The sequence below is a fragment of the Megascapheus bottae genome, chromosome 19 (assembly GCF_031878675.1).
Source record: "Megascapheus bottae isolate mThoBot1 chromosome 19, mThoBot2.hap1, whole genome shotgun sequence".
In the NCBI taxonomy this organism is placed as follows: Eukaryota; Metazoa; Chordata; class Mammalia; order Rodentia; family Geomyidae; genus Megascapheus; species Megascapheus bottae.
In genome coordinates, this window is record NC_143527.1 from 14439349 (window position 1) to 14458897 (window position 19549).

Consider the following 19549-nt stretch of genomic DNA (forward strand, 5'->3'; position numbering starts at 1 on the left):
TATTCTTCTAGCTCCATCACTTTACATTCCTGTCTTCCATCTTTCCCTTAATGATTCTCTATGGGGATATCCCAATCCCAATTCCCCACCCTGCATTGCAGCACCATGCAATTTTTATTGAATGCCCTCTATATACTGAACTCTGAAGTAGCTCCTAAGTATGAAGAAATGCTAGCTGGGTAAGTACTGCTTTGCTATTTTAAAAGTCAACTTATTAGCTGGGCATAGTGGTACATGACTACAACTCCAGTACTTGAGAGGATTGTGAACTAGTCAGCCTAGAATACAAGTAAGACCTTCTCAAAAACACTAAGGGTTGGGCTGGGAGTTTGGCCTAGTGGTAGAGTGTTTGCCTAGCATGTACCACACACATAGAAAAAGCCAGAAATGGTGCTGTGGTTCCAGTGGCAGAGTACTAGCCTTGAGGAAAAAAGCCCAAGGACAGTGCTCAGGCCCCGAGTTCAAGCTCCAGGACACTAAGACAACTTACTGAATTATAAGTAGTACTTTGGGCAAGATATTTTCGCTTCTAATAAGATAATTAACAGATCTCCTAGTTGGCTATTTACTAACAGAAAAATACCATTTTTTTACAGACAAAACTGTGTCTTCAACTATAGTATAATGTTGACTTTATATGTTTTATATGTAAGTATATAGATCTTCCCCTTTATCCCTAATTTACAAAAAAAATGCACTCATGTTGATATTGAGATTCCTTTTATTGGAAAGCAACATAAAATAGTTGTAGAAATTAGAAGATAATATTTTTACATTATTGTTTTTGTTATATTTTTAGGCTTTGTATCAGAATGTACCTCTTATGACCACTGGATTTCTACATTATTGAATATCAGTGCTTAAGAGGAGCTGCGAATCCTGCTAATCTAAGAACTATGATAACTCCCTTGCTTAAAATGTTAAGCCCCTGTTGTGGCTGTGCTTACTTATGTACTATGTGGAATCTGACGCAGCTCTCTTCCACTCAGCCCACAGTTCTTTCTGGACCTCTTCTGGTAGTTCATAGAAAACTTGAGGATCAACTTCAGATGGAAAAGTGACTCTTTCTGAAGCAGAATCTTGCTTTCCTTTTTCTTTAAGTCCTTCTTGATGAGAAGCTGTTGCTGCTTGCTTATGGCTGTCTGTACTTCGATTTTTAGAGAAGAGTTGCTCACTCTGCAAATTTGGAAATGAATGGAAAACAGATACAGTAGTGTTTATATTAGAAAAATGAAATCCTTGAGATTCTTTAGGTCCTTGACTCATCCGTTCATCTTTTAATCGATTGTCTATATAGTATGAGTAATCGTTTTGGCTAGATGAGTAACAGGAATTACTGTTACTTGAGCTTGATGTTCCTGGTTCACAAGGATATGTAGAGGATACTTGCTTGCTACTGGATAAATTATCTCTAGAAGATAATGGAATATCTTTCATTTGTTTTGCAGAAAAGAAAGATAATACTCCTCTGGAAGCATGTAGAGGACAACTCAAACTTCCTTTCTCTTGAAACTTTTCTCTAGATTTTCCAGAAAGGATTTCTTCTTGAATATCTGCAGGAAGCTGTTTGAAGACTTCTTGGTCAATCTCCTCTGGAAGTGAAGAGAGTGGGAATTCACTCACATCTTTTTCTTTAGAAACATTTGTAGTGTCCAGTGGCGATTCCCCAGTTCTTATACTTTCAATTCTTCCGCTTGGTAGAAAATTCGAGCTTGTTTCTTTATCTTTGAAAAAATCTTCTATGTGCGTGTCTTTCATTTTCTAGATGGGAGAGCAGAATCGTTTAGTTATCTGATGGCTTGTAAAATATCCTTCTGCTGCAGAGAAGCCTATATTTTTACTAACAAAATGTTTTCAAACTAACTCAGCATATCCAATCTTTTGTACTCAATTTCAAGCAATCAGAGATGATTAACCTATCATAATTTGTCACACTGTGGTGTAGATCACTATTTCACAAATATGTTTTCTTCCTACAAAGCCTTGAACCACAAGTAAATATGAACTTACAGACCCTGAAAAGGATTTCGACAATCATGCATTTCAACATTCAATTTTGTAAATTATAGAATATTGGTCTAATGAAACTATGTAATGTGCCTAAGTATTCTTCAGAAAGTTCACGAACAGAATGTATCAAGAACTAGTTTCCAAAAATTCCAAAACTCTCAAATTTTAATGTTTAACAGGAAAAAATATTTTATGGGAAAATTCTATTATTATTAAGACATAATACTATTTTACCTTTAAATTAACTTTTAAAGTTTCCTACTCAAATTCACACAACATTTCTACAGCTTTTAGCTTGAATTTCAGTTTTCAGAACCATAAAATATACACATGCTGACATCGTATTCCCTGCCTAAAATCCCAGTTATTTCAGCAACAAACAGGACTAATATAGTCTGAAGTCAACCTGGAGAGAAAGCAAGATCTTGTCTCAAAAAGAAGGTAGGAATAGTGATCAATGCCTGTGCTTCCAGTCACTCAGTGGACAAAAGTGGAAGGACTCAAACTCCAAGCTGAACTTGGCAAAGATGCAAGACCTTGTCTGATGAGTAACCTCAAGTAAAGGTTTAAAGGCTTAATGGTAAGCTCAAGATCCTATATTCAGGCCCCCATATGGCCAGGAAAAAAGTACATAACTTCGTGGGTGTTAACATTGGAAGCCCAAGAACAGGTCTATAATCCCAGCACTAGAGCTTTTGTGCTGAAGAAGACATAGATTCACAACCAGCCTGGACTACACAGCACTTTCCAGAGCAGTTATAGCAATAGGAAGACCTCGACCAAAATAAAACAAAGAATATAAAAAACTACTGTGTACTAAAGAGGCAAAGTTACTTTATCTCTTTCTCTATTCCCACTGTAAATTAGGTACACTTAATTCCTATCCTACAGATTAAGATTTGGAAAGTAAATACTTTTTAAGCTTTGGGATAATACACTGAATAAAAGGATTGCAAAATAAAAAATAATTGACTATTTTCTTAACATTCTGTTTAAATAAATAGATGTAAAAACACTTAACCTTATACTGATTCAAAAGTAAAAACATTTTAAATTAAATTGTAGGCATCTTTTCAAGCATCCCATAACTTGCTACAGTACTTTGTACTAGTCATTTGAAAATCTGACTGGACCCTGCTTCTCCACTGACAGCCATTTTACTAGTGCTTCAACTCTGGGTCTCGCGCTCTCATTCAGCTTTTTGACTTATGACTGGTGATCTATCCCTTGAGCCTCACCTCCATTTTTACCAGTTTCACTAATTAGTATTACATAAGACTCTCTGAACCTCTATTCTCAGATCTCAGCTTCCTCAATAACTATGGTTATAGGTGTGAGCCAACAATTAACATTGATTTTTGTGTCAAATCAACAGCAAAAGCTATCAATACTGCTATCAGAAGCCAATGTAATTTTAAAACTAAGAAAATTTAAATACCTTAAAAATTATGAGGGCTGGGAGTTTGGCCTAGTGGTAGAGTGCTTGCCTAGAATGTACAAAGACCTAGGTTCGATTCCTCAGTACAACATACATAAAAAAGCCAGAAGTGATGCTGTAGCTGAAGTGGTAGAGCACTAGCCTTGAGGAAAAGGCCCAAGGACAGTGCTCAGGCTATGAGCTTAAGCCCCAGGTCTTGCAAAAAAAAAAACAACAACGCAGGGTACTGGTGGCCCACACCTATAACCCTAGCTGATACTTAGAAGGCTGATATCTGAGGATTGCAGTTCAAAGCCAGCCCAGGCAGGAAAGTACAGAGACTCCTATGCCTAACCACAAGAAAGCTAGAAGTCCAACTGTGGCTTAAAGTGGTAGAGCACTAGCGTTGAGCAAAAGAGCTCATGGACAGCACCTAGTTTCAGAATTCAAGCCTCATGACAGACAAAAAAAAAAGAGGAGTAGGGGGAGGGGAAGGAGGGAGAAGGAGAGGAGGAGAAAGAGAAGAAGGAGGAGTGCTAGTTATATAGAGACTGACAGACAAAACAAAGATGTTTTCATTTATGACCTAATCTACCATACTCCTGTATAACATCTGAAATGGGTTAATAACATTTCCAAAACAGAGCTCTGTAATAGCTTTCTCTTTTACCTAGTGATGCTTATGATTTCTTCTTAGGTCACAATATATTTAAGGCCAGCAATCATTTTCTCATAGTCACTATATACAAGTGAATCATTCGAACAGTATCACCCAAAAGAACGTATAACATCAGTTAAATCCAAATACAGATCTGCTATTTAACTATCTATAAATTCTGTTATTATAAAACTGAAGGATAAACAGAGAATACTTACAAAGCTGCGTTTGCCAGAGTGTGAAGTTGTTGATAATGAAGGTGTTAGATAGTAATCAATAAGCCCTTTCTTAGTAGTATTTTGGGCTTTTAGGTTGCAAAAGCATACACTTAAAAGAGTAAGGTGAAATGGCATCTTCACATTCACCATATTTCGAAAAAGTTTCATAAGTATATCAATCATTGGAGTCATCACATCATAATTTCCTAAATCAGATGTTCAAGAATATATAAGTATATTATAATATTGGGCTTCATGTAAGTTATATTGCTTAGAATAAGAACTAAAAGTCCTAACATAAGACTTTTCAAATGATCAATCAGTAGAAGGGGCCCTGTATCAGAAAAAAATAAAGACCACAGGGGGGACACAAGAGGGCAACACAAGTAAACATGACCAAAATGCTATATTCTTGTGTAAAAACAACATGATGAAACCCTTTCTACAATTAATATAGATATGATGATTCGTCTTGATGGTCCACTTAACTGGATTGAGAAGCATCTAGAAGATTAATAAAGCACACTTCATGGTGTGCCTCTCAGGATATTTCCAGAAAAGATTGAGAACATCCATCCTAAATGTGGGTAGCATCATCCTGTAAGCTGAGGGCACAGAAGGCATAAAGGAGGTAAAAGGACAAAGCCCATCGTCTGCTTCCTTGCCACCATGAGCTCAGCTGCTCTGCAACACCACACCATCCAAAGACAGCCTCAACGCTCAGAAACTGTGAGCCACAAAACTAGCACCGATGCTAATTTTAACTACATAAAAAAAGGGGCATGTAATCTCAACTACCTGAGGCCCAGAAATGATGTCCAACAGTTTTGAAGCTAACACAGGCAAGAAAAAATGGGTGGAGATTCCATCTTAACCAGTTAAAAAAACTGAATAAAGTAATGCACTTGTGTCATCCCAGCTACACAGGAAACATAAACAGAAGGAACATGGTCAGGCCACCTGGGGAAAAAAATAAAGTTTGAAAAATAATAAAAGCAAAAGGGGCTGCAGATGTGCTAAGTGGTGAAGAACCTGCTTAGCAAGTACAAGGAAGGCCCTAAATTCACATCAAGTACTGTCCAAAAAAAGGGAGGAAATTAAAATACTAAATTGAAATCACTGGGCATCTTTTCCTTAATTACTAAAGATACACTACATAGTTTTACTAATTAAGAAAGATGGTGTATGCCCATATTCTCAGCACTCAGGAAGTGGAGAATAATCACCTATAGTCTGAGCTACAGAGTAAGTTCCAGGGCAGCCTGGGTTACATAATGAGACCCTGTCTCAATTTTTAAAAACTCCTAGTGAAAATTTTAATGGGATAAAAATATTAAATGCTTCAGAGTTCAGTATGACAAATACATTCTTAGGAAACTAGTGATACCTGTCCCCAACTTCTGAATGACATGGGATGGAATAGGACACTGACGACTCTCACGACTGCAGTGCTTCTCTGATGAATACCGACGGATTACTAATCGTATTGTATGGGGCCTCCTTCCATCTTGGCATACCCTAAAAATATATGGAAAATAGGAATTAGAGAAATACTTTTAAATAGTATAAAATCTCATTTACTGAAAGGTATCATGGTAAATATAACAATTACAATACAACAGACAATTATAAACAATAAAGTTCCAAGATGCTAAAATAAATAAACATGCACTAAAGCTCTGACATTTCAAATCTCGGATTTGAAACAGAACAGAAATAAGAATCTTAAGACAAGCTGTTTACTGTCCAATCTAAAACATAAAGGCAACATCTTAAAACTATGAAATCTGACAGACAGAAATAAGTTAAAATTTACAAATGAAAACATTTTACAAGTTTCTGTATAAAATAACGTCTGCTCAAGGAAAGTCCCCAAAGAGGCTTAAGAGAACCAGTGATTAACATTAATATTACAGCTTATCAGAGCAATACTGTGAAATATCAATTGCTTACATTTACAAAGACAGTCATGCACTTAAACAAAATTTTGTCTATCAATGTCATTTGCGGTGGTGTTAAAAAGTTTTAATGAAAAAGGATTAATTAAAAAGAACAAGAGGGAGGGCCGGGAGTTTGGCCTATTGATAGAGGGCTTGCTTAGCATGCACTAAGACCAGGTGTGATTCCTTGGTACCACACACATAGAAAAGAGCCAGAAGTGGTGCTGAGGCTCAAGTGGTAGAGCTCCAGCCTTGAGGAAAAAAAAAAAAGAACAAGAGGGAGGCCAGAGTTTGGCCTAATGGTAGAGTGCTTGCCTAGCATGCACGAAGACCCAGGTTTGATTCTTGGGTGCCACATACATAGAAAAGAGCCAGAAGTGGTGCTGAGGCTCAAGTGGTAGAGCTCTAGCCTTGAGAAAGTCCAAGGACAATGCTCAGGCCCTGAGCTCAAGCCCAGGACTGGCAAAAAAAAAAAAAAGAACAAGAGGAAGAAGTTCATATCTGTAACACTAGCTACTCAGGAGGCTGAAATCTGAAGATCAAGGTTCAAAGCCAGCCAAGTCAGGAAGGCCCATGAGATTCTGAATTTCAATAAACTGCCCAGTAAGCCAGAAATGGAGCTGCAGCCCAAGTGGTAGGTTGCTATCTTTAAGCATAAGAAGGGGCCGGGAGTTTGGCCTAGTGGTTAAAGTGCTTGCCTAGCATGCATGAAGACCCAGGTTCGATTCCTCAGTACCACATACATAGAAAAAAGCCAGAAGTGGTGCTGAGGCTCAAGTGGTAGAGCTCTAGCCTTGAGAAAATTCCAAGGACAGTGCTCAGGCCCTGAGCTCAAGCCCAGTACTGGCAAAAAAAAAAAAAAAAGCATAAGAAGTTCAGGGACAGCCCAGGCCCTGAATTTGAGATCCAGGACTGGCACCGAGGAAAAAAGAAAAGGAAGAACAAGAAGAAAAAAATGTAACTACTAGAAAATAAATGTAACTAGAGGATATTTTCCTTTTATTTTTCATATCAGTTCATTAAAATCATATAAACAAAATGAAAAATATTACACATTTTTAATACTCAATGAAAACTCTAAATTTGAGTAAATAATTTCTTTCTCTTCCTGATATTTCACATAGCTCCCTGATTGATGTTCAACTCAGATAAGGAGTATCTTTAGTAGTCCCTGAAAACATATGACTCAATTATCTTCTAGCTACACCTATTCTTTTAAATAATTACACAATTCAGAGTATGATATGCAACTGTGACACATTAGAAAGAGGTTACATCCTAAGCAATTTTAAACTATAGCCTGGAAAATGGATTAAAAAATTACATAGCTTGACATTTCTTTCACAACTACAGAACGAGTCATTATATGCTCTAAAACAAAAAGCATTAACACACACACTCTCACACACATTTTCATATCAGAGTGCTCTAATATCTAGCTGAAATAGAGTGCATGACCCAGTTTCACCAGCACACTCCCCACCCCAGCCTAAGTCATCCTGCTGTAGCTGATACATACAAAGCAGCCTCAGTTGCATGCAGCAAGCCATGAGCTGCAAATCTGCCCCAGACATGGGAGACAAGATGCATATGATTGCAAGCCTGCAAGAAACTTTATCCATTTTCTGAGGCTTACAATCATCCCCAAACTATTTTCTCTAGATTCAGTTAACCTTTCTACAATCAATACCTACTCTAAGCTATTAAACATCTGTCACTCCAATTAGATAAATTTCTAACAAAAGAGAAATTGAAAGGAAAAGAGATGAATACTTTTCTACAAAGTAATATGAAATATATACACAATAACCAGAATCCCTACATAGACTTGTAATCCTCACACACAGCCCTATTTTCTATGTCTTCCTCTGACTCCAAATGTGTGTCTGTGTGTGTGTGTGTGTATGTGTGTATCTGTATGCTGGTCTTATGGCTTGAACGGGGCCTGACACTGTTACTGAGCTTTTTTGTTCAAGGCTAGCACTCTACCACGTGAGTCCCTTTACTTCGGCTTTTAAGTGGTTAATTAGATATAAGGGTTTCATGAAATATCCTGCCCAGGCTGCCTTCAAACCATAATCCTCAGATCTCAGACGCCTGAGTAGCTGGATTACAAGCATGGGCTACCATTACCAGGTTCCCATTTTCTTTTCTATAGTCTGAGGTAAACATGTAAGGTTTCATTACTTCCTCCACCATTCTTCCTTTATTAGCTTTCTCTTCTTAAACATGACAAATTTATTCAGCTGCTCCCACAAAAGAAGTTTTAGAATTCTAACAGTATTACTTCTCTATATATTTTCCCTATTACTACAAAGCAACTATTAAGTTGAGAGCAAATATTTTGTACTTGCCAAGAAAAATTAAAGCTATTTCCTTCTTACCTGAACCTGAACAAGCATAGGAAGAAAAAGTGACCATAAAATTGTACCCTTTAGGTAACTAGCTTAAGAGCTACAAATAGAATTGCATGTTACTTAAAACTAATAAAAGATGGATTAAGAATATTACTGTTCATAATAGTTTATAATGATGAGAAATGCAATTATCTATATTAGAGAACATTGTTTCCTATAATCTGAAGATCCAAGAAAGATGATGGAAAGTAGTGTTTTCCTATTTAATGCATACAGAATGAACATACAGGACAGTGTGGCAGAATGGACTGAAAATCACCTGTTCAAAAGGCTAGCAAGAAGTTCTTCCATCTTTTTTTTAGCTTCTACTTCTGATGAACATTTTTTAAATGAATCTTCTTCACTAAAGGACTACAGAAGTATAAATAAAGATAAATGTAAACTTGAGGAAACAGATCCAATATATCCAGTATATATGTCAAAGTAGCATCCAACATATTCCTTATTAAATAATTTGTGTCTTATGCTTAGTTCACTTTCACACCAACTTTTTATGTATGAATTATTGTTCTCTACTAGAATTATACTGCAAGTGAAAAACTTACATACACAGCTCTAGTACCAACTACAAGTTTTACTGTATGACTACAGTAAGGCTCTCCTACCTCAAAGGTGAACTGCAGAGATTAAATGGACTAATTACAATTTTCCCAAATATTGGACTATTCTGAAAACAACATTTTTAAAAGATTAAAATAGTTTGCCTTCTATGTTTTACAGGCCATGAAATTGTAGTCAATAAAAGTGGTTGAGACTTAAAAGTATTAATGGCCAAATCTGAATTTAAGAACATGTATTAATCTAATACATCAGCCTTCTCATATGAAAAGAATCATGTACTAACTGGAAAGCAAACTAAAATGCAAAGAACATAATAATAAAACTAGAAATCCTTATCTCAAGTCTTGTAAAAACCAGTACTTAATTAATTAAAATAACTATCACAGCCATGTACCTGAGGTGGTCCTGAGGGCATGACAGGAGAGCTATCCTCCCCAAAACTGAGCTTCTGAATACGCTGAGCAACGGAAATTCCCAATTCCTTTTCTAATATTTTGGATGAAAAGGTTTGGAGCTCACGCACAGTACTGATTCCAAGAACCTCAAGACGTTTTGCAGTTTTATAGCCAATACCTAAACAACAAACAAACAAAAAAGGCAAAAATAAAGATAATTAAAATACTAAGACATGTCTGTCCTATTTTAAGTCCTAAATTAATACCATTACAAATTAGGAATTTTTTTTCCACTCATGGCCCTTGAGTTAATACAGATCTCTTTCAAGTCCTGACAACATATAGTATAATTAATAGAGGTAATCAATAATTATATCATGGTAAATAAAATTCCTAATATCTATCACACAATACTATAGAAGAACTCACTCTTTTGTCTAATTTGCTTTATTGTTATTTTATAGATTTTTTTACAGTTTATCAGTTCAGGTGATATATATGAATCAGTTCTTACTAGTATAAACGAAGACTGCCATTAGAGTAATTAAAATTGCCAACCTGATCTGCACACACATTATGTATTTATCCACCAGTCATATCTAGCATTATTCACAATCCAGAACACTACTAAAAACAAGAAGGCAAACAAAAAAATCTTACTGACAAAATTCTAATTTTAGTATAAGAACTTTGTTCTTGGTCTTCAAGAACTTTTTTTTTGCTAGTCCTTGAACTCAGAAGCACCTTGGGCTAGCACTCTATTACTTGAGCCACAGCACCACATCCGCCTTTTTTCTATGCATGTGGTACCAAGGAACCAAACCCAGGTCATTGTGCATGCTAGGCAAGCATTCTACCACTAGGCCAAACTCCTAGTCCTCAAGAGCTTTATTTTCACACTAAAACTTAATATTTAATTTACAAGGGAAATGCTCGGAGTTTACTTCTTACTCATTAAAAAAAAAAGTAATTCTACGATTATCTGGTTACCTTGTACAGTAAAAGCAGAAAATTAGGACAGAACATAGTTTCGGGGAGCTTTATGTGGGGTGACAGATTTTTACTGCAGAAACAGGAAGACTGACAATATAGTAAATAAAGGGAAAAGAAGCTTGTAATAATAGGCAGTAACTCAAAAGATAAATTCAAGTTAGAGGGTTTTATATTAGTATACAGGCCTCAGTTTCTTATAATTTGACTTTGTTCTTCAGAATGCTAACACTAAACTTTATATTGAAGAAGACAGATACAATGCAATTTAGAATCATACTAATATTGGTGGAAAATGGGAAACTATGACATCTACTGGGCTAAGTTTCCATTGTCTTAGAAAATTGACTTCGATAGAATTATTTTATTACATCGTATTTCCCAACAATGCTACAGAAATAAAGTATAACATATTCATTAATGAGTTTCTCTATAAAAACGCATGTACTTGGGCTGGGAGTTTGGCCTAGTGATAGAGTGCTTGCCTAGCATGCACAAAGACCCAGGTTCGATTCCTCAGTACCACATACATAGAAAAAAGCTGGAAGTGGTGCTGTGGCTCAAGGCTCAAGTGGTAGAACTCTAGCCTTGAAAAAAGTCCAAGGACAGGCGAAAAGCTAAAAATGGTGCTGTGGCTCTAGGCTCAAGCAGAAAACTCTAGCCTTGAAAAAAGTCCAACGACAGTACTCAGGCTGTGAGTTCAAGCCCCACAACTGGCAAAAAGAAAAAAAAAGCAAACAAAGTATTTGACCTAGAGGCTTTGATGTGCCAGTTGTGTCCCTAATATTTATAACCCCCAAAGACTTGGTAAAATGTGGCTTACTTCTCTAGATTCAATGCACAGTATAAGTCTATGAACCAAGGACTAGAAATAAAAGACTGTATGTTTCAAGATTGTAACTTTCGCAAACAGATACAGAAAATTACTTTTGTGTATTCCTCCCTGTGGACTTGCTCCAAAAACATGTGGGCTTTTTGTTGCTGTTTTATCTAAAGGCCAACTATACACTCTAGGAATTAATGATATTGTATAACTTTTAAGATTAATGAACCAAAATAAAGCCAAAATGTAGTCTTCATATACATCATCTTACCAGGCATTTCCTTTATGTGGTTCAAACTATGGATGAGATCTTGACAACTTTCAGGTAGTAGGACTGTTTGTTGATTTGGTTTAAAGACACCAGAAACTAATTTTGCCAATAATTTATTAGAAGCTACTCCAGCACAGCCAGTGAGCCCCAGCTGATTATGCATGGCTTCCCGCATCTCTGCTGCTACCTGAGATCCAACAAGTAGTCTCAGATGCATGATATCATGGAGGTTCACAGCTACAAAAGCAGACAATGTTGTTTAAAGTTACAACAAAACCCAATGCTATGGACATGGTATTGGAAATACAAACACAACTACATAGACATAAAAATTTATGACTCTATAGACATAATGTTTTATTACATAGATTAATATGTATCTATGACATACAAACCCACAGCCTAATTTTAATTATGTTCTAAAATCTAAGTGCCAGTGATTGTATATATAGATTCCCTTCTTAAGTACTTATTTGTTAAACACGTCATTTGAAATATGATGTAAAAAAAATCAATGTTAATAAATTCTTTAATGAATATAATAAAGTTACAGCAAAATATTTTAATGTTCTTCTTTACAAAAGTAGTTTTAAAGGGTCAGAGCTTATATTGAAACCCTACCCCTACCATCACCACCATTGTGCTGTGCTTGAATTATTCTTTTGGTTCCTCATAGGACCCCATAAAGGCAATAAATGCAAGTGAATTCCAAGGACTTACATTAGTAAACGTATATTGAAAGTGCTTAAGTATTATAGATTGTGAAAACTGATCCAAAAACCAATTCCTATGGATAGTAACTTTTATTTGCACTTATAAATAAACATATAAGTATTACAGTAAGAAAACTAACCAAAAAAGCCAAGTGTGAGCTCCCAGGTCCTGAGTTCAAGCCCCATCATAAAAAAAATTCAGTACATCATAAAAAATTAAATTTTAAGAGTAATTTTTAAGCGAACATGATAGCTTCAAAGATCTAAATCTAAACTTTACATATCACCTCTATGCGCAGGCTTTTTAGCCTGTTTAAGAGATTTTATGAAATTGTATACAGAAAAAATTTCTTTTGTTATGAAACAGTATTGAATTACATGGGACCACTTCTATCCTTAGGACTTAGGCAACAAGGATCTAGAGATGAAGTTTAACAATGTTTGCAAATTACTTCCAAATGGTTAAAACAAAGCAAAATAAATTGACAATGGTCTATTTATAATTAAGAACCTAAATGTATTCATTATAAATTCTATCAATTTTTCTGTAGGCTTAGAAAAAACCTTGTGTAGAATAGGAAAAATATCTTCTATTTAGTCTATAAAATATAGCTCTCTGTAGTGATGTTTTAATATACTGAGTTTGTTTTGAATTATGTAGAAATATATTTTGAACATTATTGGCAATTGGCCTTTGTAACTGACAAAAGAACACAGATAAAAAGATATATAAAAAGCTTCATGTCTCCTAAGAATGATAGCACTACCCTTTTCCTTTTGTGGAAAATTATGTAGTCCAACTACCAAAAGGGTATTACAACTATTACAGAAAAGCAAAGCAGATTATTTTCTTTATGATATGATATGAGATCCACTACATCTGAAAACCTATTTAGATACTGGATACAGCTTGTTTTCAAATGCAACTATCTCTAGATAGTTTTTTTTGTTTTGTTTCGATTTTTTCTTGAAGTGCTAGCATATCAACTTAAAGCTCTGTGTTTGGTAGGCAGACATTTCTACCATTTAAATCGTTTCTAGTCCTTTTTTGCTATCATTATTTTTAAATAAGGTATTTCTGCATTCTGCATAACTGACAGGCAGGGATATGCCACTGCACCTAGGTTTTTATTGGTGGAAATGGGATCTTGCATACTGTTTTGGCTCAAATGGTGACTTTTCTGATCTCTACCTCCCAAGTAGATAGTACAGGTATGAATCACCAACTTAGCTTTCATTCAGAGCTTAGTGAAGGAAATGAACCATGTTGGTTTCTTCCTAACAGCTGGTAGTGACATTATGAACTGTTAACTAGAAAGTTGGAAAAGATAGTAATACATAGCAAGCAGGTTTGTGAAAGACCTGAACAAGAGGGCTAACTCAGAAAGAGAGAAAGCAACTTGAGGGTCTTCAGGTCTCAGGCACAGAGGGATTCAAAGAAAAGATTCATCAATGGCAGAACCTCAAAATCTACCTCAAATATTTGATTAGAGATTGTTTAGGAGAATTAAGTTATTCTAAAAAAAAAAAATGCAGTAACAAGTCAATTCCTGTAATATAGAGTTAGCCTAAAGAGGACTTTACGGGGCCGGGAGTTTGGCCTAGTGGTAGAGTGCTTGCCTAGCATGCACGAATACCCGGGTTCGATTCCTCTGTACCACATACGTAGAAAAAAAGCCGGAAGTGGTGCTGAGGCTCAAGTGGTAGAACTCTAGCCTTGAGAAAGTCCAAGGACAGTGCTCAGGCCCTGAGCCCAAGCCCAAGACTGGCAAAAAAAAAAGAGGACTTTACGGAATCAGGCACTGGTGACTCATAACTGTAATCCTAGGATCTAAGGATGCAGTTCAAAGCCAGCTCAGGTAAGAAAGGCTGTGAGACTCTTATCTCCAATCAACCACCAAAAAAAAAAAAAAAAACAGAAGTAGAGCTGTGTTCAAAGAGGTAGAGCAAGAGCCTTGAGCAATAAAAGCTCAGGGACAGTGCCCGCATCCCAAGTTCAAGCCTATCATTGACCAAAAAAAAGAAAAAAGAAAAAAGGACTGCAAAAAAATACAGTGCAGGGGCCGGGGGTTTGGCCTAGTGGTTAAAGTGCTTGCCTAGCATGCATGAAGACCCAGGTTTGATTCCTTGGTACCACATACATAGAAAAAAGCCGGAAGTGGTGCTGAGGCTCAAGTGGTAGAGCTCTAGCCTTGAGAAAGTCCAAGGACAGTGCTCAGGCCCTGAGCTCAAGCCCAGGACTGGCAAAAAAAAAAAAAAAATACAGTGCATGAGAGAGATGAAAACTGGACAGCTATATGGTCATCAAAATTCTGCATGCTTAATATGGAATAGCAATAAGTCACTCTAGTTATCTTAGAAGCCTAACTGTGACTATACCTCCCCCAAGTTAGAAATCCTTCAGAATGATATGAAGTCTCTAACATTAACACATATGTGTACTAAGTTACTAAGAAGGCTTAGAATGCACTCACGTTGATTATTGTATACATGACCAGACACTGTCACTGCAGAAAGTTCATTACTTTGAAGATGCTGAAGTCTCTTCTCAATCATTTCTGTTAGATCCACAAAATTCTCATCAAATCCAAGTCTCTCAACAATGGGACTAAATTCTTCCAACAATTCTAAATTGAAATAATAGTGAAGCAAAGATGTAACTGAAGTTACAACTAAAGCAAACTTAAATACTTACTGTTTAACAATCATCAAATACATTATTAAAAATATTTATATATATTTATTACTTCATAATCATGTTCAAAAGCTCTCAGGGAGATTTTCTTTCTTCTGTACCAAATTAAGTATTTTACAAGCAAAACAAGCCCCAAATGACATCCTGGGGAAGTTATTCATAGCCATATTTTTAGCCCAATCTTCCATGCTTATAATTTTTTACTTATAATAAAATAAATATCAATGCTTATAGTTAACTTTAATCTTGAAGATGGTGTCAAAGAATAAATTATAATCTTCTTAGGAAAGCTGCCATGGCATGCTTTGGTTATTTTCTTAAGTTATAAGAACCTTCCTTATATTGTACACAACTAATCTTTTTCATATGAAAATTGAAAACAAAAATAGAATAATAATAGAAAATTGATTTGTACATGCTAAAGTCTATAAGTTTGCAGTAAACCAATGCACAGGCATTTCCATTTTTTCTGTTCTATAAACCACTAAGGTTCAAACACAAATTAGTATGGGAGAATTTAACTATCCTATAATTTTCAGTGCATATATAAAATCCTAATGTTTTTAAGAAATCAGATTTCAATATTAACAAAACATGATCATTAGTGCATTAGAAAACATATTCTTCATAACAAACAAAGTGTTAATGTCTTCCTTATATTCTCATTTTCTCATTTTTAGGTTCTTTTCTGTTACTGAAAACTAGTCATGATAGAATTACTGCCAAGTGCATATCTCTCTAATCACATTAACAGAAAGTCATTTTCTTATTATGTTTAAAGTGGACCAGACCCAAAATAAAAAGCGTTTAGGAAAATAGAATTTGATGCATACATTTCACTAATTTAGTAATAAACAAACATTTTACATATAGAAATATATTGCTCATAAAATATATATAAAAATATGAGGCCAGGAGATAGTCTTAGTGGTAGAGTGCTCGCCTAGCATGCACGAAGCACTGGTTTGATTCCTCAGTACTACATACAGGGAAAAAACTAGAAATTGCATGGTGGCTCAAGTGGTGGGGCACTAGCCTTGAGCAAAAAGTGTCCAGGACAGTGCCCATGCCCTGAGTTCAAGCCCAGAACTGCCCCCCCAAAATACATACACATAAACACACACACACACACACACACACACGCTCATAATTTGTACCTGTAACTTTGTATGACATTTCTCTGTACCGGGTTAAGTCTTCTCCATTGACTAATATCAGCTGGGGGCACTTCTCTTTTGCATCCCTGACATTCATAAGTTTCTTAACTCCAAGTTCCCTAGCTTCATAGTTGCAAGTAACCACCAAGTATTTCTGTTGAACTCCTACAAGAAATAAATACTCCTGTGAGAAATTTAAGCATAACTGAAGAAATATTTAAAAATATAATGTACTAATTCCATACTATAGCTATAACGCAATGGTTTGGTAAGAAAAAGCTGTATCAGTTACAAGACATGAACTCCATCAAAATCCTACACACACAAAAAATTAGGTTTTGAGCTCTATAAAAAAAATCTGTTACTAATTAAAAGATTCTAATGTTATTTTCCATATCCTACTTTCATTCTTCAGCTGTTTTATCTACTGAGGGCCGAAATTGTTATTTAATAAGAAAACACTAACAGTACATCAAAATGAGAATCAATTATTCATATACAAAAAGTAAATAGTATTTCTCAAATTTAACTAAAATTAACGTAAATCAATATTTCTTAGAATTTTTAGTCATTAAAGAGAAAGCAAACAATAAAAACTCCTACTAATCTGTACTTCCATGCATAATGCTTATAATGGTTCACAAAAAAAATAAAGCATATAATAAATGAGTACAATTAAATACTGGTTGTCACTAGAGAAATTCCTTTTCTGCATAAACTGCCAGTATATATAAGCAATGGTCCAAATGCCAAGTTACAGTAATTATTAGGGTTTACACATCTAGCAATGAAGTAATGATGTGTCTACACTTCCTTTAATATGGTTAAGAAGTCAAAACAAAGGGAGCATCATGAGGAGCAAATTCGACAGAACAATTCTTATCAAGTGTGAAGAATTACCTAAAGGTTTCCCCTTCAATTCTGGATGTGAGATCATTTCTACTTGTGCATAAAAGCAATCCAGATCCACATGTACTATGACCCTGGACGAGGAACTTCGTGTTGGCAGCAACTGATCGTGAACTACTGTACAATTAGAAACAAAAGCACATAAACTCACGCTGCATATCTTATCGTCTTTGACCAATATAAAAATATTAATAAATATTAAAATATTTTGCTGGGTGAGCAACCAGTGGCTCACCCCTATAATTCTCGTTACTCAGAGGCTGAGATTTGAAGATCCCACTTTAAAAATGGACTGGGCAGGAGGGAGGACTTAATGTTTTATTTTTCACAACTATGGGTCCATTTTTTTTTTTTTTGCCAGTCCTGGGGCTTGAACTCAGGGCTGCAGCACTGTCCTTGAAATTTGTCATGGCTAGCACTCTACCACTTGAGCCACAATACCACTTCCAGCTTTTACTGTTTATGTAGTACCAAGGAATTGAACCCAGAGCTTTGTGCATGATAGTCAAATACTCTACCACTAGGCCACACTCCTAGCCCGGGGTAAAATCTTTAGATGCACCAAAGCATCTAAAATCATAAAAACTCTAACAGCTGTATACTCTTCAGTCTTGTTAACATAATTTGTATTGTTTTGTGCATTCTTTTCCTCAGCATAGGAATTTGAGGAGGAAAAAAATATTAAGATCAAAATGGGATGAGGCAGAATCTAATACTCTTAATTCATTAAAGCAGAAGAGGCAGGAAACTTAAAACAATGTTGATTTCCAACTAACCATGAATATTATTCTAAGGTAGTCTGTCTCTACACTTAAATCATAGGCAATACAAATTATTGGGACAACAGGGGGGGTTTTACGTGAAAGGAAGTCTATAGTGTCTACAACAGTGCTACCAAAAAATACTAGCAAAGTTGAAAAGGCTTTTCCAATACTTTCAGTATTTTACAGACAAGAGGTGCAGCTCACTAGCACAGCAACTTACGTGACACGCCTTCATCTCCTGGGTTTAAGACTCATCACCAATAGAGGGAGAAAATAAATACTGGCTTATGTCATGGGTGGAGATGGAGGTGAGGGGCAATTCTTGCTCTTAAGTTACCATTAATGAATTTTGCAACCTGGGAGGGGGTGGGTGGAGGGAAGAGTGTGAGAAAAACATGGGAAGGGATAACAACGTTCGAGAGTACTCACTATCTGACAAAAATAACTGCAGTACATCACCCTGACAATAAAAAAAAATTTTGTAAAAGGGTAAAATAAATGCAACGTGGAGTCTAGAGCTGAAAAAAAAAACGCATCCTTGAGAAAATTGGCAGAATGTGTATAGTAATGTACCAAGGTCCATCTTTTCGATGAGAAGAGAGAGAGATTGAGAACCGGTGGGTTATGCTTTCAGATACTGGAGGCCGGGGCCAGAGACTGAGAGACCACGCGGTCGTGCTGGGTTCGAAGCCACCCTTCCCTCCGCGACGCGGCCGGCGCCAGGCCTCCACCTGGGAGGAGGGACGAGGCCCCAGCCTCCCGCTGCGGCCTCCGGGGAGCCGCGGCCGCGTCCACCGGCGGTCAGGACTGCCACAGGGGAGGGCAGGCCGCCACAGGTGCACCGCCCTACGGCTGGCCTCCCATTGGCGGGGCGGAGACGTCCCATCCCCGCCCTACACAGTGACTCCATCCCCGGACGGTGCTGACTAGCAGGGCTCGGAGGGGGCAGCGCTGCCCGCGGGGCCCGGACGACCGCGGTAGCTGGAGGGGGTGGCGGGGACAACCGCGCCCCAACTGCCGCCGCCCCCTGGCGTCCGCCCGCCCTCCCAACCCCGCCCCAACCTTCTCATTTACACCCAGGGAGGCCGCCCGGTTCCGCTGGCGCAGACTCGGCCGGCGCGGGAGCCTCCGGCGACGAGCCCGCCGCCTCCGCGTCCGCCAGCTCCATGACCGCCTCTTCCGCTTCCTCGTCGCGGCCTCCGGCTTCCTCAAGCTCCGCCCCCCGGAGGCTCCGCCCCCCAGCATCTGCCCTCGCGGCCAACCGCAGCTCAGCTTCCGGCCGCTTCCGCCCGGTCGTCATGGAAACCGCGGGCAGACCCACCCCTACTCCCCCAGCCGCCCGAGGTCTTCAGGTTTGCGACATCCGACTTCCGGGCCGTCCTCACTGCTTCCGGTTGTGAAGTGCGGCCTGCCAACCCGGGAGTCCGGCGAGCTGGGCTTCTCCAGGGCCAGGAGGGGAGCGAAGTCCCAAAAAGCAGTTGCTTCATTTTGTTTTTTGAGGGCTTTGGTGTTAGCCTCGCGCCAAAATTTTTTTTTTCACTTTTATTTTGTTCTCCAAACCCGGGGAATAGTAACCAAATGAATTAAACCCCCAGACCTGAATGACGGGTG

General features: G+C 37.4%; 1 protein-coding gene across 3 annotated transcripts; it reads right to left on the minus strand.

Moving 5' to 3' along the window:
• Positions 1–713: 713 nt before the first annotated feature.
• Poli (DNA polymerase iota) lies at positions 714–19149 on the minus strand. 3 transcript variants are annotated; one of them, XM_090353063.1, is made up of 10 exons: positions 19013–19149; positions 17166–17291; positions 16266–16430; positions 14888–15040; positions 11701–11937; positions 9616–9794; positions 8920–9011; positions 5691–5821; positions 4304–4509; positions 714–1761 (listed from the first exon to the last, which is right to left on the minus strand). In XM_090353063.1, exons 1-10 carry the CDS (start codon positions 19104–19106, stop codon positions 955–957), a joined length of 2190 nt encoding a protein of 729 aa, XP_090209189.1. In that variant the 5' UTR covers positions 19107–19149; the 3' UTR covers positions 714–954. The 3 variants fall into 3 exon arrangements, with proteins under 3 accessions (XP_090209189.1, XP_090209187.1, XP_090209188.1); XM_090353061.1 differs by lacking the exon at positions 19013–19149 and adding an exon at positions 18512–18639 and having other exon boundaries at positions 716–1761; XM_090353062.1 differs by lacking the exon at positions 19013–19149 and adding an exon at positions 18159–18256 and having other exon boundaries at positions 716–1761.
• Between the last annotated feature and the right edge of the window lie 400 nt (positions 19150–19549).